The 22,420-nt window shown below is 58.5% G+C and overlaps 5 protein-coding genes across 5 annotated transcripts; 2 read left to right on the top strand and 3 right to left on the bottom strand.

Moving 5' to 3' along the window:
• Positions 1–27: 27 nt before the first annotated feature.
• VTN00DRAFT_3343 (uncharacterized protein) lies at positions 28–1,755 on the top strand (the record flags this gene model as incomplete). Its single annotated transcript, XM_069429650.1, has 1 exon — positions 28–1,755. The coding sequence occupies one exon, from the start codon at positions 28–30 to the stop codon at positions 1,753–1,755; it is 1,728 nt and encodes a 575-aa protein (XP_069282873.1).
• Positions 1,756–2,940: 1,185 nt separating this feature from the next.
• On the bottom strand, positions 2,941–4,665 carry VTN00DRAFT_3342 (uncharacterized protein; the record flags this gene model as incomplete). Its single annotated transcript, XM_069429649.1, has 3 exons — positions 2,941–3,366; positions 3,434–4,570; positions 4,624–4,665. The coding sequence occupies 3 exons, from the start codon at positions 4,663–4,665 to the stop codon at positions 2,941–2,943; spliced, it is 1,605 nt and encodes a 534-aa protein (XP_069282872.1).
• A 1,769-nt stretch (positions 4,666–6,434) lies between these two features.
• Positions 6,435–10,621, bottom strand: VTN00DRAFT_3341 (uncharacterized protein; the record flags this gene model as incomplete). The annotated part of the gene is made up of 4 exons (XM_069429648.1): positions 6,435–7,011; positions 7,066–7,849; positions 7,928–10,015; positions 10,072–10,621. 4 exons carry the CDS (start codon positions 10,619–10,621, stop codon positions 6,435–6,437), a joined length of 3,999 nt encoding a protein of 1,332 aa, XP_069282871.1.
• Positions 10,622–11,823: 1,202 nt separating this feature from the next.
• VTN00DRAFT_3340 (uncharacterized protein) lies at positions 11,824–13,138 on the bottom strand (the record flags this gene model as incomplete). The annotated part of the gene is made up of 3 exons (XM_069429647.1): positions 11,824–11,934; positions 11,990–12,790; positions 12,908–13,138. The coding sequence occupies 3 exons, from the start codon at positions 13,136–13,138 to the stop codon at positions 11,824–11,826; spliced, it is 1,143 nt and encodes a 380-aa protein (XP_069282870.1).
• A 980-nt stretch (positions 13,139–14,118) lies between these two features.
• VTN00DRAFT_3339 (uncharacterized protein) lies at positions 14,119–20,312 on the top strand (the record flags this gene model as incomplete). Its single annotated transcript, XM_069429645.1, has 2 exons — positions 14,119–18,093; positions 18,144–20,312. 2 exons carry the CDS (start codon positions 14,119–14,121, stop codon positions 20,310–20,312), a joined length of 6,144 nt encoding a protein of 2,047 aa, XP_069282869.1.
• Positions 20,313–22,420: the final 2,108 nt, after the last annotated feature.

The following is a 22,420-nucleotide window of genomic DNA, read 5'->3' as shown; positions in this document are numbered from 1 at the left end:
AAGACAGCAAGAAACCAGACCGTCAACATGACAAGCGAACATGCTCTGTCGACGACCGACGCATACTACAACCTGGGATCCTTCGGCCGGCCCATCAGCACGCGCAGCGACGATGCGCAGACCTGGTTCAACCGCGGCCTCACATGGGTCTACGCCTTCAACCACGAGGAATCCGTCCGCTGCTTCGAGCAGGCCATCGCGCACGACCCGGCCTGCGGCATGGCGTACTGGGGGCTCGCCTTTGCCCGAGGTTCCAACTACAACAAGCCCTGGGAGGTTTTCGACGAGCAGGACCTCCGGACGACGCTGGAGCAGACGTATCGCGCATCCCGCCAGGCCAAGGCGAACGCGGCCGACGCAGCGCCGGTCGAGCAGGCCCTCATCGATGCCATCCAGTGTCGGTACCAGAAGGACGACATCGACAGGGACCACGCGGCGGCGCGCAACCAAGCCTACGCTGACGCCATGACAGCGGTGTATCGTGCCTTTCCGGACGATCTGGACGTCGCCGCCCTCTATGCGGATGCCCTGATGAACCTGACCCCCTGGAAGCTGTGGGATCTATCCACCGGGCAGCCCAGCCCGGGGGCTCGCACCCTGGAGGCGAAGACGGTTCTCGAGCGTGCTTCAACCCAGGAGCGTGCGGATCAACACCCCGGCCTCTTGCATATGTATATCCATCTGGTCGAGATGTCGAGTGCCCCGGAACTGGGACTGGCGGCCGCAGACCGTCTGCGCGGCCTGATCCCAGACGCCGGCCACCTGCAGCACATGCCGTCGCATCTGGATATCCTGATCGGCGATTATCGACGCTCGATTGCGTCCAACACGGAGGCTGTGCGTGCGGATGAAAAGTTCCTGGCCCGTTCGGGGCCGTATAATTTCTACACCTTCTACCGCCTGCACGATTACCACTCGCTGATCTATGCCGCCATGTTTGCGGGCCAGTCCCAGGTGGCCCTCGATACGGTTGCCCGGATGGAGGCCTCCTTGCCCGAGGATCTCCTCCGGGTCGAGTCCCCTCCCATGGCGGACTGGCTCGAGAGTTTCAACTCGGTCCGGGTTCACATCCTGGTCCGATTCGGGCGGTGGCGGGATATCCTGCAGTTGGAGCTACCCCCTGACCGGACGCTCTACTGCGTGACGACGGCCATGGTCCACTACGCCAGGGGGATCGCATGGGCCGCAACGGGCCACGTCAAGGAGGCCGAGCAGGAGCGCGGTCTCTTCCAGTCCGCGGCCCAGCAGGTGCCCCCGACCCGTCAAGCGTACACGAACAAGTGTGTGGACGTCCTGGCCGTGGCGGCGGCGATGCTGGACGGCGAGATCGAATATCGTCGGGGGCACTTCGACCTCGCATTCTCCCATCTCCGCAGGTCAATCGACCTGGACGACTCGCTCGTCTACAGCGAGCCATGGGGCTGGATGCAGCCGGCACGCCACGCCTACGCGGCCCTCCTGCTCGAGCAGGACCACGTCGAAGAGGCCGCCGCCGTGTATCGCGCGGATCTGGGACTCGACAGGACGCTGCCACGCGCGCGGCAGCATCCGAACAACGTCTGGGCGCTCCAGGGCTATCATGAATGTCTGCGTCGGCTGGGCCGGACGACGGAGGCGCGCGCCATCGAGCCGCAGTTGAAGCTGGCCCTTGCCGTGGCCGATGTTTCTGTCAGGTCGTCCTGCTTCTGCAGGCTGGACACGTCTACTGCGCCTGATATCAACCCGGAATCGTGTGGTGCGGAGACCTGTCACTAGCCGACCAACATTGTCAGCTATGTTAGGGGGGCAAGAAGGAGCGATACTCAATTCTACTTACCAGAGTTCCTAACCATCACCGCTATCTTGTGTAATGGAATATGTGTGGGTCCGCACGATACCTCTATAAATCCATAATTATGCCTCTTTCAGTCTGTCATTTCTTCTTCGTAAATATCTTCTAGATGTAATAATAACTCTGCAGTAGTTATTAAAAACAGCTTTAAGTATTTGATTTCATGATTTCTTATAGAAACATTATCTCTACCAGATTAAACTGTTCCAAAATCTACTTTCTTAGTCTAAGTCTATAGATCTCTCTCTCTTTTTTATATATATATATATATATATATTTAGACTAGTGGTATACTAGTAAAAAGACAGATTATCTTAGCAAGTATGCAAACTAACCACATACAAAAGCTGAAGATGTACGATACAGCTGTAAAGAAAATTCTGTTCTTTTAGACATATTATAAGAAGCTATTTACTTTCTCTCTCTCTCTTCTTTAAGAAACTACCGCTGGATTTCCGTTTTTTTTTCTCTAGGGTTTACACAGACAATCTCGAGAAAAAGATACAATCTCTTACAGACTAAATGGCAGCACACTCAAACGCAGAACGAAAGACTAACCCTCCATTAAAGAGAATCTCTCGTCCCTCAAGGAGAGGAAAAGGTGGAGCCGCTCTTTGAGCTCTACCTACCTAGAACACCAGACCAGATAAGAGTCTTACTTTAATGAAATGCTCTGAGACCGGAACACTACAACTACTAAGAAGTAAGAGGAAAGAAATGTAATAGCCCATGTATTCATAGTTAAGTGCAGATATTAATAGGAATCTTGCTCTGAGAGTTAGAGGGAAAAAAAGGGAAAAAAAAAGAAAAAAGAAAAAAAACTCTATCTAAAATGAGAAACCCAAATTGGTTCTGGAGAACAGGAACAGATTAGGCCTAGATGTTAAAAATTGATTGCATTCTATTCCATATATAATCGAGCCATATGCGAGAAGTAGCAATAGTCAAGGGAAAGTATGCCAACGACACTGGCACCAGGTCACTTTATTTAGTATCTGGCATTTGCATGTGCGATCTACCTTATTCTATTCTACTCTATAGAGATATCTGTCATCAAATCTATTTTCCCGGTCATCTAAAAGCTGCATTGTATGTACATTTATATATACTCATTCGTCCTCTCCTTCTAACTCACCCCCTACACTCTTCTCCCCAACCGACGACCCCGTGACAACACCATCATTGCGAACCCTCAACCGACACATCAACGCCCCCTTCTCCCAGAACATATACACCTTCTGCTTGTCCCACGCCTTCTTACCATCCCTACCATCCTCAGCGCCACAAAGCTCAAGGTCAAACCCCCACAAGATCCTCGCCAGGATGAGCCGCATCTCATGGTACGCGAGGCTCTTCCCCATACAGCCGCGCGGGCCGGTGCTGAAGGGCCGTGAGGCAGCTCGACGGTCGCTGTGGAAGGGGGACGAAGATGAAGAGGGGGAGGAGGGAAGCCAGCGTTCCGGGATGAAGGATTCTGGGGCGTGGAAGTTCTGGGTACTTCGCGTGGCGGAGAGGACGTGGACGCCTACCGCTGTCTGTCAGATAAGAAGCAAAGGTGTTAGCAGAGTTGCTTGTAGCGTTGAGGTTATGGAAGATGCTTACCCATCCTGGGACTTGGTACCCGGCAATCTTTACTGTCTCGCCTCTCGGCGTCCGTCGCGGGAGCAGTGACGGTGCAGGCGGGTACAGACGCAATCCCTCTGATATGCACGCCTGCAGGTACGGCAACGCAGTCGCGCCGGTGCTGGCAAGGTTGATCTCGTCCTCGCTGGAGAAGGCGGAGCGGATCTCCGTGACGAGCTTCTCAAGAGCATCCGGGTTCTTAAGCAGATGGTACGTTATGCCCGAGAGAGCTGTCGCCGCCGTTTCCGAGCCAGCAATGATGAAGAAGCTGCAGCTGGCTGCAATCTCCTTGTCCGTGACTCCGTCTCCCTGGCCGTTGGCGGTGTCGTCGCGCATCATCTGCAAGATGTACGACAGGAAATCCCTCCGCTCCTCCATCACGCCCTTCTCCAACCGCTCCCTCGCCGCATCCGCAACGTACGCCTCATGCTGGGCCCGCGCCTCGCGCAGCGCCTTCGGAGCCAGCAGACCCATGACTTTCTTGACGTCCGTGTAGGCCGACATGGTTCTGGTGAACGGGCCGATCTTGATCGAGTCGAAGATGCGCTTCACCCAGCTGTGGTACTGTCCGCCGCGGAGACAGCCGAAGGACTTGCCCAGGGCCAGGTCGCCGATGATGTCGAAGGTCGTGAAGTTGTACCATTGGACCATGTCCACGGGCTTTCCTGCCAAGGCGAGCTCTCGTAGCCGGGCGATAAGCAAGTCGACGTACGACCGGATCAGGGACTCCTGCTCCCGCAGAGCCTTGTCTGAGAAGGCAGGGGATAGGAGTCTACGCAGTCTTGTGTGGTCTGCGCGGTCCGCGGTCCAGACGGTCGTTGCTTGGTCGGCGATCTTGGCCACATTGTACCAAGCGGGATCTTTTTCCAGATTGTTGTCCCTGTTGCCGTAGATGTCCTCCCAGGCCTGTTCGCCGATGAAAGACAGCTCGTCCGGGGAGAAGCGCACAACATCGCCGTACTGCTCATGGAAGCGCTTGAGGTCCCAGTCCAGGCGGCCTCTCATTGCAGCTACATGGCGGAAGAGGACTGTTGTGAACCAGAGCTTGGGACCGGGGAAGGAGCGGAGAGGGTGAAAGTACATGTTGTAGATGGCGTGGCAGATGGTATAGGAGACCTAAACCTGTTATCAGTGTCCATTGTACTTTAAAGGTAATATACTGTGCGTACGCTGAAGAGGAGAACCAGCTCCACCAATCCTAAACTCCCCATGATTGCCATATCTCGCGTGATGTCGGTCTCGATGCTGGCAAAGTGTGAAGTATGAAGAAGGCAGCTGCGAGAATAGGTTCACACAAGCAGCTCACGTCAAGACGCCATGTCATATATTCCAGAAAAAGGTCTGGGGCCATCGGTGAATAATTGGCTTTGTCCATCATCTTCACAGACAAGCATCGATGGAATATTCTGACTCTTCACCGCACAGTCACCGCTGAGAGAATGAGGGGAATGCGTGACAAGGTATGTTTCCAAATAGTGATCAACATGCCTTGACCATTGGATGAAAGAAACCTCAGTATTAGCTATCCAGCCTGTGGGTAGTCCCACCTCCAGGGCTGCCGGTATAGGACGGCGCTAGACACCAGCAGGATGGCTCTTGGAACCAGAGAACAATAAGCTTCACACTATTTTAATTTGAAATAGGGGCGGATCCATAGTCGGAAGATAACAAAGGGTCCCCATTTTAGTTATCGAGCCCGTTGTTTTCGCGGACTGGCAGCCAGAAGGCATTATAATGCGGATGGGCATAGACAAAGCCAGGAGGAGCGGATAAGAGAGATGCTTATCCATAAATGAAGGAATGAATAACTATTATACTTTTTATAGAGGTTAGTATCTTGACGGTGGCTTAGCAAGGTCTTATGAAGAACAATGCAATAATGCATACCTTAAACCAGACCATCAGCAAGGGCAAGGCAGGCTCTGAGCTCGTTGCAACGCCAATCTGCTGGAACTGAACTGACAGCTCAGCTACCTGCACAATGTGTATATTCTTCTCCATCATGGACTGAGTACTGTATACAGGACATCCGCAAATGGTGCAGAACGACCAGTGCTTATGTACTCCATCCATAGAGAGAAAGTCTTTACGAGGTGCACGTGGATCACAAACAACCAAAAAAAAAGGACAAAGAAAGCATGAAAGAAATAAGCTTCATCCCGCACTGCCGGTGTCTCTCCAAAGGGAGAGGAGGATAAAGAAAAGAAAGGAGCGGAGGTCCAAGCTGTCGTGGAGAGACACAGACAGGCAAGTCAGGGCATCTCGGCTGCTAACCGAGATGCCATCTTTCTGGATCGTTCGTTGACGTCAGTAAGTATTGTTTGGTGATTTTAGGTTGCCAAATAGAACATGAAAGACTTCTGAGCAACCTGAGGTACTGATTCATTCTGGATCTTAATGAGCACCAGGAGGACACCCGTGCTATCCGTTCAAAAAAAGGAAAAGAACACAGTTTACGCTCCCCTTTGAGGTGTAAAGAGGTGTAAACCCAACTAGGAAGTCCTCATAATTTGACCAACAGTACCTAAGATCCGGGATGCTTCTGATTGGCGCTTCTACATTCTACCGAATCTGCGAGCTGGCAGTCTTATCTGGAGTGCATGATGCAAGATCATGCCTGTAAAAGGATCTAGTGATTAATAAAGCTAGGTAGATCTTCAAACTGGACTGACTCGAAGAAACCAAGAATCACCAAGACCGCTCATTTAATCATCTACCCGCATTCTCATCTGCCATCACCTCGCAAAACCAGTCTAGTTCATCGCACATATCGTAGCACAATTCATCGCATAGATTCATTAATCCAGTTCAAGCAAAACAGCCAACCGTCCTATCCTGTCACCAACCGGGTATGTAAGTCAACTCGTCATCGTCAGGGATAGACATGAAAAGAGAAGAACAATAGATGTGGTAGCGGAAAACCATCAAAAGGCAGAAACAGAATTCCAATCAAATCCAACATGCAATGTAGATCTGACCATCAGGTCTTGTAGATCTTGACCACGCTGATCACGTTCTTCCGGCAGATCGGGCAGATGTCGACCTGCCGCGCGCAGCCGACACACGCGCACACGTGGCCGCAGTCGTAGAAGAGCGCGTCCTGGTCCTCGCCGTAGCAGATCTGGCACAGGTCCATCTCCTCGTCTGCCACCTCCCAGTAGCTGATGCCCTTGCCGTGCCGCTTGCCCTGGCGGTAGCCTCCGACGTACTTGTTGCCCGTCTTGCGCTCGACGAACGTGCCCTGGCCGTGGCGCTCATCCTCCATCCAGTCGCCGTCGTATGTATCGCCCGAGCTGTATTCCATCCTGCCCTTGCCGTGGCGCAGGCCAAAGACGAAGTCGCCCACGTACGTTGCGCCCGACTCGGAGATGTGCGTGCCCTTGCCGTGGTAGTAGCCCTTGTTGAACTCGCCGCTGTAGTAGTCCCCGCCAAAGGCGGCATCGAGGGTCCGGGTGCCCGTGAACGCCTTGGTCGGGTGCTTCCTCGAGGAAGCCCAGAGATACTCCACCAGACGATCGGGGGTGGTGAACAGGCCGGCTCTCGTGAGTTCGACACGTCTGGACACTGTCAGCGCGATCTCAATGGAATGAATTTCATTCATATCCACATACCGATCATGGGTCAACTGCTCCCCCACGATGAAGCACGAGCCATCTGGGACATAGATATCAAACGTGTCCATCGAAGAAACAGCCGTAACGATGGTCCCGTCGACCCGCTGCCAGATCTGGAAATCCTTCTCATCCGGCCACTCGAGGTATTTCCGGATCGCCGATTTGATGTTGTCCTCCTTCCGGGAGAAGTACGATCCGACCGTACGCAGCTCCTGCTGGTCCACGTCGAAGATCTGGATGAAGTAATACACATGAGGGACAGGGCTGGTGAATTCGGGTGCTGGCGTCGAGCTCCCCGAGGCCGTACTCTCTCCGTCAGGGATCTGAGAGTTGGCAGGAGAATCTCCCATGACAGAGTCGTTTGTCTGACCAGCTGAGGCAGCTGGTGGGGGAGGAGCGACCGGCGCATCCATCTCTTGCATATCGCTGGCGATGACATCTGCAACGGCAGCGATATGGTCCGCTTCCGTCATCGCAACATCCGGCTGCCGAGATGCATCAGCCGGGCCCGTCTGTACAGGCCGTTGCTCCGCGGGGGCCTCTGGTCGGTTCGCTGGACCATCACTCTCCGCTTGCTCAGGCTCGCTCATGGGACTGTCGGCGTTGTGTGCATCCGTAGCGCGCGGAGTTTCAGTGGAATCAGGGGTCAGATGGACACCGGCGGAGGATTCCCGGTCGTCTGAGCTCTCCGAGTCATCCTGCTCCTGAACCGCGTCGGTCTTGTTGTCGACGGTCTCCACTTCCAGGGGCGGATCAGCCATCGCAAAGTACTTTGCATCCGCTGCCAAAAAAAAAAGAAGGTCAGCCTGCTCTATATTCATAATACGTGTGCATGAAAAAGGACGAACGACAAACGTACAGTCAGATACGATATGGATCCAGAAGCGGACCGTCTTCAGGTTGAACTCCAGTGTATAATCCAGATCGGTGATCCGATTAAACGAGAGCGTCGGGCCACACAGATCCTTGGTCTGCCCAATCTGCCACAGACGGACGTGCTCGGGGCGGACCTTCTGCGAGGTCGTTGATTTCCAGCGGGCGATTTTCTTCCGCAGGTCGACGACCGTCGTGGTGTATGGCACCGTCAGGCACATGACATCCTTCGTCGACTTGGCCCGGGACATCAAGTCGTACGAATCGAACAGGCTGTCCAGGTTCTCGAACTTGGCCAGGGAGTAGATCTCGACATTGACATTCGTATCGCGCGTCGTCGCGCCCGGCGGGTCCAAGGGATACCAGCCCGTCTCAAAATACACCTTCATCGAGGCAGGAACCTCCCACGGCTCCGGAGGCCCAGGCAAGAAGTCCCGCACCACGTCGCTGCGGACGTACAGGACGACGACGGCCAGGTCGTGACCCGTCTTGTCGTCGGGGATCTTGGTTGAATCGGGACCAACGTGGGCTCCCAGGGCAGCCTTTCTCGTCAGACACTCGATTCGGTTATCGCTGCCGTCGTCAAAGGCCAGCCAGCGGGTCCCTGGGCCGCCGGGACGGAGGATGCTGAAGAAGTCCGCGGAGGCACGGGAGCCGCGGTGGACGACAAATCCATACAGGTCGTATTTGCCGCACTGGCCGTCCACGACAGACGCGGTCAGGTCGAGCACCTCGTCCAGGTCCACGCGGTCGTACAGGAGCTTCCATTGGCGAGTGCTCTTGTCGAAGCGCTGGCGCGACAGCTCAACATGGAGAACCGGCGGCAACGACCACCGACCCGGCTTTGCGCCCAGGTACCGGTTCACGGCCGCCTGGACCGTCTTGGCCGTGTCCGCAGGGACTTGAATCCGTGAGTTGAACTCGGATGGCAGGTAATTCACGACGGCAGACGGTTCCGCCGCGACGGGCTGGCTGTCGAAGAGCTTGGCCAACTCCTTGCCGGCCTCCGTGCCCGCCAGCTCCAGCTCGAGACCGCGACGCAGGCGCTCCCAGAACTGAATCACGTCTTCCGAGTGCTCCTGGAGGTTGCGCAGCGTGCGGGTGACGCTGTCCGTGTCCACCGACGGGAGCGTCCACGACTGGTTTCGCATGCGCCAGAGGAACTTCTGCAGCGCATCGCACAGCGGCTTGGGCTTGACGTCGCAGTTGCGTAGGTGCTCGAGGACATCGACGCTCTGGATGATCTGGCGGACGGGTGCCATCAGCAGCCACGACGCCAGACCGGCCACCTCCGCGCAGTGGGTGATGACCGAATCGCCCATGGGCCGGTAGCCCGTCAGCGTGAGGCTGTCCCAGACCGGTTCGGAGTCGCTCGAGTGCCACCAGAGCGCCTGGGTGGGATCGTCAAAGATGCGGATGTACGCATCGAAGGCGAGGGTGTCGTTGCGCAGCAGGGCCTGGCGCTGACCGCGCTGGCGTCGGTGGATCTGGTCCCAGGGGCCGTGGAAATTGGTCCAGCCCCAGTCCAGGTTATGCCGGTTGAACTGGTGGCAGGAGGACTGCATCCAGCCGGTGCGAGGCTCCTCGGGATTGTACAAGATGACACCGATCTGTGCCGACACGCGCCAGTCACGCTTGGATCCGGAGGTCTGTTCCGCCGATGCCTCCTTGGGGACGGCATATCGCGACTTGTAGTCCTCGAACCACTGGGTCGAATCCTCGACGCGGGGGAACTTGATCTCCATGTCGGGTTTGAGGTCACTGAGCACGGCGTCGGGAGGCCCCCGGAGGACCTTGAACTCGGTCTCCGGGAGCTCCTTGTCGGGGCTGGGCATGTCCGGAGAGCACTCGATGTAGACGCTGAGCGCTCCCACGCTGTTCCCCCGAGGGAAGAACTTGAGGGTCCACCAGTATCCGCCGACATACGCCGCCGGGGAGCGCATGATCTTGGCACGATTGGGGCGGTCCTTGGTGCCTCGCACGCCCTTGAATTTCCAGGTCAGACGGGCCTTTTCGGACGGCCGGTGTTCGGGGTCTTCGACGTCGCGGTAGAAGGACTTTTCCCAGTAGTCATCTGTCGGGGTCAGCAGGCGCGTTCTTCACGAGGCACCCAGAGATCTCAAAGCATACATTCATAGGCACTGTAGTCCCCATCCGGGGCCGACTCGATCTCCTTCAGCTCCGCCTCATCCGGGGTCGACAGGTCCTCCTCGATGTCGGCCCAGAAGGCATGCTCGAGCTCCACGGGCGGGGGTGGGGGGATCGACGGATCCACGGGGGGCTCGTCGCCCTGGGACTCGTCGGCGGGCTCGATCACGGGCGACTCTGGCGGCGTCTCTGGGGGGTCTGCGTCGGAAGGAGGCTCCTCCGGGGCAGGCACGGTGCTGGTGGAACGGGTCTGGGTGTCGTCCACGGAGGTATCCATGGCATCCGCGGCGCCCGGGGCCGGCTGGCCTGTCACCGCGTCAACCTCGGGCTGTGGGGGAGGGACGCCGTCCAGCGGTCGATCCGGGGCGGTGGTGGATGTGTTCTGCTGGAGGGGCTCGACGGCATTCTGGGATGCTTCCATGGACGACGGGGGGAGGGCCGGCGGCGGGGAGTAGTGGGGGACGGAGTGGCCGGGGGAGAGCGGGGGCTGCAGACGGTCGACCCCGACGAGGGAGTCGATGCTGGTGTCCATCAGGGATGGCAGGTGGACGAGATGTCTTGTTTCGTGGAGGAGAGCCAGGTGGGACGTGGAGGTGGGGGAACGTGACGAGATATGGATGTATGGAGGAGCACAAGGAGTAGGGAAGAGGGACAGGAGCAGAACAGCACAGCAAGCACAGGACTCCAACAGGTCCGTGACACGTTTGAAGGTCTCAAGTGGGATGAGGGAGAGCAGGAGGGGAGGCGGTGACTGAGACGGCACTGGGGACCATGACCGTTAGCGGAAGTGAAGCAGAGAGGTGACTATCAGAGGATGAGATACCTTATCTATCACCCAGCACCGAACTGATGGACAGAAGCATCCAACACGGCATGAAGCAGCACCAAGGAGGAGATGCAGAAGCCGATGGAGGGGAGGGAGAGAGGGAGAGAGGGAGAGAGGGAGAGAGAAGGCAGACAAAGTGAGGCGGAGAGACAGGATGGGGGGAAGCCGGGGAGCTCCAGCCGGGGTCGAGACCAGCCACTCACCGCCCGCGCGGAAGCCTGCTGCCTGGGAGTCAGCGCGGTTGCTGGTTGCTGAACATGGCATGCAGGCCTTTTCTGCTCTTCGTCTCTATTCCTCGCAGCGACACTATCGTGCCATCGTCGAGCCAATGTCCGCGCACCAGATGTCCTGCACAGCTCTTCTGCCTTGCCTGATGAATCAGACGGAAGATCCACCTCCGGACCCGCTGCTTATCGGCGCTTATCGGCCCGGGCTTCCCCACGCGGCTCTGCGTCCCGACCGGCCCGTATGGCTTCTCCCGATCTATATATACCAGCGTCTGTGAGTACTCTCTCTGCCCAGCTGTTGACCTACGCTGTGACGCCACGCTCTGCTTCGTTTCTATCGTCGGAACCGTCCGGTGCTCTGCCGGGAGGAGCGACGATCCATCTAGGGATCCCGGGCCTGTTCCGCTATCTCTGTCTCTGCTACGCTAGAGGGCCGGTGCACCATCCCCATGTTCTCTGACCATCCCATCCCCACATCTCTGGACTCTTCCACCTACGGTCCCGATCCCTGTCTGTTTGCCGAGCCCTGCCCCGTCCGGGGAGAAAGCAGGGATCTCGTCGGATCCTGCGGCCTGCGTCGATCGGAGACGTTCTAACGTCCCCATCTCCCCACTTCCCCAGGCCTCCGATCACCGGACACGTATATTAGTACTCTGACAGCGCAAGTGGTATATATCCTGCTCAATTCTGCGTATCCTGTCCCTGCTGCGACGCCTCGGTCTGGTTCTGGTCGGCCCGCGCGAACGTCGAGGCCACGATGAGGGGGAAGACGACGGTCGCATCCGCGTAGACCTGGATCCGTCAGTCAAAGCGCATCCAGAAACATCGAGAGAGAGAAGAGACGCACCTTGACGCTCTCCGCGTTGGCCTTGATCTTGCCCCAGCTCACCGCCTCGTCCGGCCGTGCCCCCGCGTCGCTGCCGTCAAACTCCTGCCCCGTGTTGATGTACACCGCGCTCTCCGCCCCGTTGCGCATCAGGCACGCGTTGGCGATGTGGTGCTTGATCACCCCGCCGCCCAGGATGATCATGCCCGCCCGCTTCGCCCGCACCGCCATCGTGTTGATGCGCCGCACGTCGTCGACGATGTCCACGCGCAGCCGCCGCGGCGACGACCGGTACGTGTGGAAGTACAGCATGTCGCCCAGCGAGCCGTCCGTCAGCGCGGGGCAGAAGACGGGGATGTCGTTGCGCGCGGCCCAGTAGAGCACCGACTCCTCGTGGTTGATCTCGAGCCCCAGGCGGCGCGTGATGCGGCTGGGCGTCCAGTGCAGCTCGTCCTCCTCGTTGCCGGTCTCGCGCGCCTTCTGCTTGGCCGCCTCCTGTTCGTCCAGCATCCGGTCCAGGATGGGCACCAGCCAGTCCTCGAAGGCGCAGTAGTTGCTGTTGGGCACGAGCAGGTTCCCGATGCGGTTGAGGCCCTTGGCGCGCAGACCCGCCCCGGGGGTGGAGAAGGAGCCCAGGTAGGTGGGCGCGAGGCACTTGATGATGTCCTCCTCGACGCCGCCGGCGGTGGTGACGATGGCGGAGACGTGGCGGTGCTGGACGAGGTAGCGGAGCGTTTCACGCAGGCCGGACGAGATGAGGTTGGAGGTGTATCCGAGGAAGATGGTGGTCCGGTCGCCGGTCTCGGGGTCCCGGTACGCGCGCTGAGCAGTTAGTGCCTCGTACATGTATACTAGGTCATACATGAAAATCTCTCATATGTATATTTTTCTATGCTCGTAAAAGAAGGCATCAACGGGAAACAAAAGGAAAAAACACACCATATCGTTGATGATGCGCACGGCATCGGCCACCGCGCTGGCCTGGAAGCCCATGGCGGCCATGTGCTCGACCATGTCGGCGACGGTGATATCACGGCCCTGGTAGCGGTTGAAGTCGACGCCGCGGACCTGGCGCACGCCCTCGGGAACGGGCTCAGACGCGACCAGCACGGCATCGGTGGCAGTGGATGGGGGCGCAGCCCCAGCAGAAGCGTTCTTGTCGGTAGCCATGGTGAGGGGAGCAGTAAAGGGTCGTCGAGAGCGCACTGGAGAGGGGGTGGAGGAGGGGCACGATGGCGGGGAGATTTTTTTTCTGCTGAGCTGCCTGAGGCGGAAAATCTGCTGCCTCAGGTGTCGACCGCCCCAGCTGGCCCTGCGGCGTCCCCACCGTGGGCCCCGGTGACAGCGACGTCCCTGGCGCTCTCTGCCCCTAGTCGGAGATCCGCTGGCTTCTCGATTTCTCCCTTCTCCCTCCATCTTCGTCTCTTCATCCTCGTCTCCCCCGACCTCCTGAGCCTTCTCATCGTCTCCAGGCCGGTTCCTGACCCTCCCCAACCTCCATCCCCGCCACTTCTGCGACCCGTTCCCCGTGGACGGCCGTACTGGACTTTTCTCGGCGTACCGCGGCCCCGACGCCGTGGCCCATCTGCAAATCCACCATCTGCTGGCACCGTTCATCAGCTGTCGCTCCTTTCACTCTCTTCTTATCGTCCCTCTCGGTCTCAGCGTCTGCGCCAGACCGTGACTACAGGCTCGAGATAGCTAGGCACCTAACGGAGCGTTCGGTGCATCGACGCTAGCCAGCTTCAACGGCGACCCATCGTGTCCTCTCGTTTTCGACCTGGTTTTTTTTCCCCAACGGCTGCCAGCGCAGCGGCCACTTTTGAATCATCTAGGATCTCTAGGATCTACGGACTATCATCTGGACCTCAAACAGAGGCCGCCGCACCGCACGAGCGCCCGCAGCCCCCGGACTCTTCGTGAAACGAACTGCCAGCGTTTAGCTGTTCCTCCTCCAAGCGCCGGCGCCGCGTCGCCCGCCGCTAAACAGCCGCTGGATCGTTTCCCCGGCCCCGGCGTCTGCGGCTCCCGCCGAGGACAGTCACGTGCGCACGTGCCGGCCAACGCTCGCCTTCACCGCGCCGCCGCATCCCGGCCGTCCTGTCGGTCGCTCGCTGTCGCGCTGTGTCTGTCTCTAGCATGAGCTGGTAATGTCTTCCCGGTTCCCTCCCTCGTCCGGGTTCAACCCCCGTGACCGTTCCCCCCACCGTTTCGGCGATCGTCGCCCGTCGGGCCATGTCCCCTCGGGTCCCCGCAGCGCCGACGATGCAAACTCGACGCCCCTAGGACGCGAACCCCCCCGGGGCCCCAAGGCCCTGATCGACCCGCCCAGAGGAGGACCCTTTGGAGGAAGAGGGAGAGGCTATCCGCCGCGTGGTGACTTCCGCGATCGTGATCGCGACAGAGACCGAGATCGAGACCGAGACCGCGACCGCGACTTTCGTGATGCCAGGGACGGACCGCCGTTCCGCCGTGATGCAGATCGGGACTGGGGCCGACGAGACCGTGACTTCGATCCAAGAGACTCCCGTGTCGGTTTTGGCCGTGGACGGTCGCGATCCCCCGCCAGAGACTTTCGGGACGCCAGAGAACCCAGCGGACGCGATATCGATGTCGCCCGACTGCGACGCAACTCCCGCGATAGCTTGGTTTCCACCTCTTCTGCGGGCCCCGACGGCCCTTCCGGTATAGGCCATCACCCTCGTCCGGGACCCGTCCGCGGTCGCGGCCGTGGTGACTGGGAGGGAGGACGAGGCCGCGGGCGCGTCCCCTACCTGGACGATCGAGACGCCTTCCGCCGCCGGAGCCGGTCCCGGGAGGGCTGGTGGGATCGTGATCGGGACCGTGATCGAGACCGCGACAGGGACCGTGACCGTCCAGTGACTGACCGAGATCGAGATCGGGATAGAGATCGGGACCGCGACCGGGATAGGGAGCGTGAGAGAGAACGTGACCGGGACCGAGAACGCGACCGTGACCGTCCGATCGATCGAGAGCGTGAACGTGAGCGCGATCGGGATATTGATCGTCGTGATCGTTTTGATCGGCGTGACGAGGAGAGACGGCTCGAACGCGACGATCGAGAACGGCCGCCCGACACCTTCAAGAGGGACCGTCCGCCCAGCCGTACGGAGAGTCGACTCCCCAGCAGCTCCACGGCCACCTCGACCTCTCACACTGCGCAACCGGCCCCGTCAGTCCCTCCTAATACCGACCGACCTGCCGATCAATCACCCAATGATCAACCCAGGAAGCCGTCGGTTCCCTCAGCACCTTCAGGGCCGTCATGGCGCGATTCTCGACGCGAGCCAGAACGTCCGGAGCATCCTCCTACAGCCCGGCAGGAAGCTGTCCGAAACGCACCTCCTGTCAAGCGCTCGCCTCCTCCTTCCGCTCCACAGGTTCCTGCATTCGGTTCGGTTTCCGTGCCCTCAGTAGCGCCCCCGGAGAAGCCCGCAGAGAAGCAACCCCAGGCCTCCGCTGCCTCTCCACCGTCACCAGCGAAGTCCGAGAAAGAACGACAAGATCACCCCGCTCCGAGTCCAGTGAAACCGCCCACCGGACCCAAGGCGGAGCGGGAGGCGCAGCATCATCCCGATCCCCGAGCGCGACGTGAGGGCCCGGGCGACGGTTGGGGCAGGCAGGACGTCGCTGCCCGCTCCGCTAAGCCCCCGTCCGGCCCTGCTGCAGCCGCTGTCAAGCACGCGCCCGAGCTCTCGCCGCCCAGAGCACCGGCTGCCATGTCCGGGAAAGACACAGCACCGGGTCATGCAGAATCGGTGCCCGCGGGACGGCCTGGGTCATCCTCCGCTTCGCAACCTTTCGGGAGAGGACCGCCGCCGGCGGGTCGTGCTGCATCTCCACCGCTGACGTCCCCGCGGATGACATTCTCCAGCGTCCCCACTGGGCCCCGAGCGCTGCAGCAGCGCTCTGCCATGCCAAGAGGACCTCCCAAGGGCAGCAAGCAATGGGTCCGTCCGGGATACAACAGGCCTCCTTCCATGACGGCACCGCCTCCCCGACGAGATTCTCATGAAGAAAAGGATCGCTGCGCTCCTCCAGCGGAGGACTCGAAGCCGGACCAGAAACTGCCCCCCGAGCCCAAACCGAAAACGGTGGAAAATGTCGAGCCTCCTGTCCCAGCGGCAACCCGGGAAAACGGGGCTCCAGCGGAAGATGCCAAGCCTGAGGTTGCTCCGCAAGCCGCAGAGGCGACGGTCGATGTCATCAAAGACGCGCCTACGGAACCCGAAGGACCGCGACCTGACGAACAGCAGGACGAGGCAGCTTTAATACCCGACTTTACGCGGTCGAGTGACGAAGACGAGGACGAAGGTGTTATTTTCAGCCAGGAATTCCTGAACGAAAGAAAGGAAATCTTCGAAAATGATATGCGGGCCCTCAAGGCGGAGCTGCCGCCTCCTCCCCTGGAGGATCCCGTCATTGTTCAACTTTTACTTAAAATACAGCTGCTGGGGATGGTCGCAGAGGGCGTCCTCGCGGAGGAAAAGGAGGAGCCCCCTGAACCGATGGAGGTGGACAAGCCGGCTGAGGAACAGCCCGTAGTAGTCACCAAGGAGGAAAAAGAGATGGAGGTCCAAGTTTCTCGTCCAGTCTCCCCTGAAGCGGCTCCACTCCGGACGACCCCCGATGTGGAGAAGCCCACGGTTGGTAGGATCTCAGTCGAGAATCTGCCGTTCCTGAATTCAGGGCCGCCCACTCCACTCTCCGATCTCGAGGTGTTCCAAGAGAATATTAGAACGCACGAGCGCTTCAAGGAGACTCTCCGGGCCAAGCTGGCAGAGCAGCGGAGAGAGACATGCCGGAAGAATGCAGAGTTGCGGGACGAGTTTGTCTCCATCTACAAACCGTGGAGGATGGAAGTCCACGAACTGGACCGCCAGAGGGACCGGAAAGCCGTTACGCCACTTGCCGGCACTCCTCCCGGAGGCACCACCCCGGCGGAAGGGAGACGGCACAAAGGCAACACGGAGCTCGACTTCCAAAATGCGCTCAAGGCGTCGGAGATCTCTGCCCAAGAGGAGCTGGAGCGGCGTCGGGAAAGGGAGACGGCTACGGCATTCCCGGATCTGGCGAAAGAGGCCGTCATCCCCGACATGCTCGAGCCACACGAGAAGCAGGCCGGGGTCTACAAGGACACGAACAACATCGTCGACCCGGCGGACGCCTTCGAGGTGTTTGGCTTCTACCCGCCGCCTGACGACTTTACGCCGGAAGAGCACAAGATGTTTACGGACGCGTTCATGGCCCACCCGAAGAAATGGGGCAAGATCGCGGAGGCCCTGCCCGGGCGGGACTTCCAGCAATGCATCATGCACTACTACCTGACCAAGGAGGAGATCAAGTACAAGGCCAAGTTGAACAAGCGCTGGAGCCGACGCGGCCGGACACGGCGATCCGCGCGGCCCAAGTCCAACGCCCTCATGGCCGACCTGGGCGTGGTCAAGCCCGACTACGACGGCGAGGAGGAGCCGACGCCCGTCACCGACACCGGTCGTCCACGCCGTGCGGCCGCTCCCACCTTCGGCGAGTCCAACAACGATGCGGAGCATGGCAATGGCCGCCGTGGAAACGCCAACAAGGACGGCGACCAGGCCGAGAAGGCCACCCGACGCAGTGGACGGACGGGAGCCGGTGCACGAGGCGGACGACGAGGGAAAGCCGCGCAGCAACAGGAGAAGCAGCAGCAGCAGCAGCAACAGCAACAGCAACAGCAACAGCAACAGCAGCAGCAGCAGCAGCAGCAAGCAGCGGAAGCGAAGCCTGCGGCCGCAGCTCCAGCACCATCGACAGCAGCGAAATCCGAGCTGGAAACTCCACTCGATGGCACCACAGAGAGCACGGTCGAACGGGCCAAGGACCAGCACGACGACGAGCTGCTTCCCCGGACCAAGTCGACGCGCGGTCGCGGCAAGGAGGGCGTGTATGTGTTCGAGCAGGTCGAGGAGCCTCAGGCGCCCAAGGCTGAGACGGGCTATGGATCGCTGCAGCCGACGAGCTACTGGTCCGTGCCTGAAGTGCGGGACTTTCCTGTGCTGCTGGCGCACTTTGGCCGCGACTTCGAGGGCATCTCGAACTTCATGAAGACCAAGACGACGATCATGGTAGGTCCTCTTCCTCTATCCACGCTGATTTCTCCGCTGACGTGCTGCAGGTCAAGAACTACTTCCAGCGCCAGGTCGACTCGGGCAAGAGTGAGTTCGAGGAGATCGTCCAGCTGGCCGAGGCGAAGAAGATGCGCGGTGAGCCGACCGGGCCTCTGCCTGTGCCCAGCGTCGCGCCCAAGAGACGCTACGAGGCCACGCCGTCGCAGGTTGCGCCTCGCCCGCTGGCGCCGCACACCGACATGGTCGAGCACGACGACCGGCGAGCCAAACCCCTCATGCCCACGCTGCTGTCGCACGAGAAGGACCGAGGCCTGTCGAGATATCCTCCCCTCGCCCAGGCCACCAGCGCTCCCCCGATCGCTGCATCCCCGCTGCTCAGCGACGAGCCGTCCAGGACCCGACCCGGCGTGCTGCCGCCGCAGCGTCTGCCGCAGGGCCCGCGCATGGGATACTTCACCGACGAGCGCAGAGACGTGCGGCCGCCTCCTCCCTCCACGACGCATCCGCCGCCCCGGCCGGTCGAGGTGCAGCCTCCCCAGCGCCATACGCCGGTGGAGATGGCGCGCATCGAGCCTCTCCAGACCCCCAGCCTGCAGCATCGCACCCTCGCCCAGCCCGGATCCCCGCTGCCGCCCCCCAGTGCGCTCCCCTCCCAGCAGACGTACCTGCAGGCGCAGCAGCAGCCGGTCTCGCAGCCGCCCGTCATGCCCGCGCCGCATACGCACTCCCGCCATCCCAGCTTGACGACAGCCCCGAACTCGCCGGTACCCATGGTGCAGAGGACCGAGCCCGACATGTCCCCCGCGCGCCGCGAGTCGTTCGGGCAGCGGCCGTATTTCTCGCTCCCTGGCCAGCACGCCGGTGTCCCCCAGCAGCCGGCCATACTGTCCCCCTCCAAGGATGCCCCGCGCCCGAACTCCACGCCGGCACAGCCCCCGGAGCCTCCCCGTCAAGTCCCGGCCAAGAGGTCCAATATCATGAACATCCTCAACGACGAGCCGGAGGAGCCCCAGCCGCGGAAGCGTTTCGCCAGCGAGCAGACGTCGGCGGCTCCCACCCCCAGTGTCGCATCGCCATCACGGCCGGTGTACCCCGGAGGGCATTCGGTGCCCGCATCCGCCTCTGGCTACCGTCACGAGGAGCCTCCGCAGCAGAAGCCGCCATATCTCCAGCCCGGTCAACCGCAGCAACCTTCCCAACCCCGCTCCTACTCCGATTATCAAGGCTACTCTGTGCAGAGTACCAGTGCCGGGCCCGCAAACCACGAATGGATGGCACGATTCGATCCCCGAGGCCAGCAGCATCACCAGCAACAACAGCAGCAGCAGCAACAGCAACAGCAGCAGGCTGAAGCTTCAGCTGCCCGTGCTGCTTCTGTGACATCCGGTCCCCCACCGTCATTTGCATCCTACGTGCCCTCGCCCGCGCAATCTGTGGCGGCCACGTCGAGCGTCCAGCAGCCGCCAGGCGGTCCTGGCCCTCCACCCACGCCATCACAACGTCCCGCCTATCACACTGTTTTCACACAGCCTACGCACACTCGGAGCCCCAGTCTTGCCTCGACGACGCGTGAATTGCCGCAAAGCCAGCCGTACCGTCCACCGGCATCTCCGTCTCCGCGGAACAGCGTCGCGGGATATGGCTCGCGCCAGGGCCCCCCAACGCCCGCACAGTCGCCGGTGACGGTCCTGAACATGGCACCGCGTCAACCCTCCGGACCACCTTATGCAGCATCGGTACAACATCAGATGGTCCATCAGTCCCATCCCAGCCAGGGTGGTCATCCCTCGTACCAGCAACATGTTCAGGCTATGGTGAGCGGAGCACATCAACAGGCGGCGCACGCGCAGCGAGGTTCTATCAGCTTAGCACCGCCAGGAGGTGCGCAGTACGGCCATAGCACTCCACCGCCGCCCACGCAGATCTCCCGAACGGGCAGTGTATCTGGGCCGTCGCAGCCTTTAGGTGCAGGACGATCATACACACCCCCGGCGCCCGTCCATCCGCCTCCGACACCATCCGTGAGCAGTCTGGGATATGCCAGCAGTGCCCCTCAACCCCCCGGCGCGATGCACCATCTTCAGGCGCGTCATCCGGCACCAGTCGTAGAGCCCGCTCCGGGGCCTCCCTCTCTTCCGGGACATCATCGTGTGTACAGTCAAGGATCCAATACGGGGCCGCTTCCGGGACCGTTGGCCCAGCCGCCACCTAGGTAATCAGGTACATATCTTTGGCGGTGAATTTTGCGGGGAATCTTAGCGGCCGGAATCCACATTGATGCTTTTGAATATGATTTCCATGGTTTCGTTGTGTTGGAGGGAAGGGTCTTTTGCTCCGGTATACACGCCTGAACAACGTGCATCCAGTTACTTCTTGTACTCTAACCTTACTTGATCTTTAAATTCACATCTACTTTGTATGCCAGACGCTGAGATGCTCTGATCCGTCGACCGACTGATGGTTTTCATTCAATCTTTCTCTTTTCTTGCCGTCGTGTATGAGATAGAGATACCATTTTCTTCTTTGTCACAGTCTTGCCTTACCGTCTGAAAACGTAACGAGATGAGTAAACTGGCTACGATGAATGAGCGTGTATATAGTGAACACAAGTACACAGCTTGTATACTTGGCTGCACAAGGGAACGCAATAGTGATATTTTGCAGTATCTGTCTGCGGTTTGTAGGGGTTACAGACATAGCATAGCCTCCATCAGGATCACGGCAGGAGATGCCTTTTGTTCGTTTATCTCTCGGTCATTTCTCGGCCTGGCTTTTTGCTTTGCTTTGGTCCCCTCCCTCCCCGTTGCTTCTTGCTTTGCGGGATAGAATAGTATGGATATACGGACAGGTAGGAATAGACGATTTTGTATGGTGCGGAGATATATTCCGGACACGAGGTATGATGTATCCATGGATGATTTGATTTTTTTTTTTTCATATTGAGCATAGCATAGAATAGAATAGAATAGCATAGCCCACGTGAGAAATGGGTAGACGTATGTATGCCCTGCTTGCTTGCTTGCGGGGTTTTACCGTTTTAACGTTTTTGGTTTGGAGATGGGGAGACGGGGGGGGAGAGAATATTCTTCATTCATGCATTTTGAATCTGATATGATATGATGTGATGGATATGATTTTCGTTGGGTTCATGCGGGTGGGACATGTGGACTGGACTGGTGGGGTGGTGCAACTCACTCCGCAGACAGACAGATAGACAGACATGCGGGGAGAGACGGAGATTGGTCTGGTCTGGTCCGGTCAGGTGGCCTTTAGACTACTTTTGCAATTTTCATCGGCCTGGATTTAATCAGTTTTAGTTAACAGGCAGAAAGAAAAAAAAAGAAAGAAAGAAAAGACAAGCTGCTTAACTTCCTTACTTAAAACTACACCAAGTCCTAATTTTAGCCTCCTTCTGTCTGAAAAGCAGCAATTTTTCAAAAATGCAACAGCATCATCATCATCGAAACAGACCAGCATTGGGCTATTGAGCCAGCCAGCCAGGCAATCCACCACCCACCTGCGTGAGGGGCAGCACCCAGGGAATCAATCAATCATCTTTCTTTCTAGGATTTACTTAACTTACTATACTTACCATATTGTATAGGTAGTATATATCAACCGGCGGGAGATCTGTAAGCCCGTCATGCCCCTAACCTTCCTTGAACAAAGTTAGAGCGTTAGCATTTCCTTAACATAGAAAGGGGTTGATAGATCATATGTTGGTATACACGCAATATATGCCATACATTCAGGGTTTACGTATGTACGGTATGTACGTACGGTATACTATAGGTTAGGCAGGTAGTGTCGATGTGGGATACCTGCAAAATGAATGACAATCCCTCGTGCTCGTCGACGCCTGAAAGGGTATTTATAGCCTATGGCTTGGTTTTGGCTCGTCTAATTGGATATAGCTTCACGTATTGTACTCTGCATGAATTCAGGTTTAGTACGCATGATAAGTACATACTTCAGAACGTCGGTAGTTTTATAGAGTAGATCCGTCAAGTAGGTAAGGTACCTAGGCATAGGCTTCTTGGTTTTCCTAATAATATCTTCCTCGATTTGAGGAAGGCATTCGACAATTTCAGGTTCTTATCTCCACTTTCTGCATTAGAGATGGATTGATCAGATAGATAGATACTGTGGTAGAGGTCAGTAAGACTCCCTAGTGTGCCCCATGGGCAAGGGATTTAGTAGTAAGTAACTTTGGTCAAATGCTGGTCGCTTTGAATGCTTGCTGCCTTTGGTTGAGAATTCACCCACTAGCGGCCATCCTCACCTTACTAGTAGCCTTCTATATCTATTATTATTATTATTAATC

This window comes from Thermoascus crustaceus (genome assembly GCF_041956765.1).
Source record: "Thermoascus crustaceus strain CBS 181.67 unplaced genomic scaffold VTN00scaffold_14, whole genome shotgun sequence".
Classification (NCBI taxonomy): domain Eukaryota; kingdom Fungi; phylum Ascomycota; class Eurotiomycetes; order Eurotiales; family Thermoascaceae; genus Thermoascus; species Thermoascus crustaceus.
Note: the sequence above shows the minus strand (reverse complement) of the source record. Positions and strands in the feature narration are given on the sequence as shown.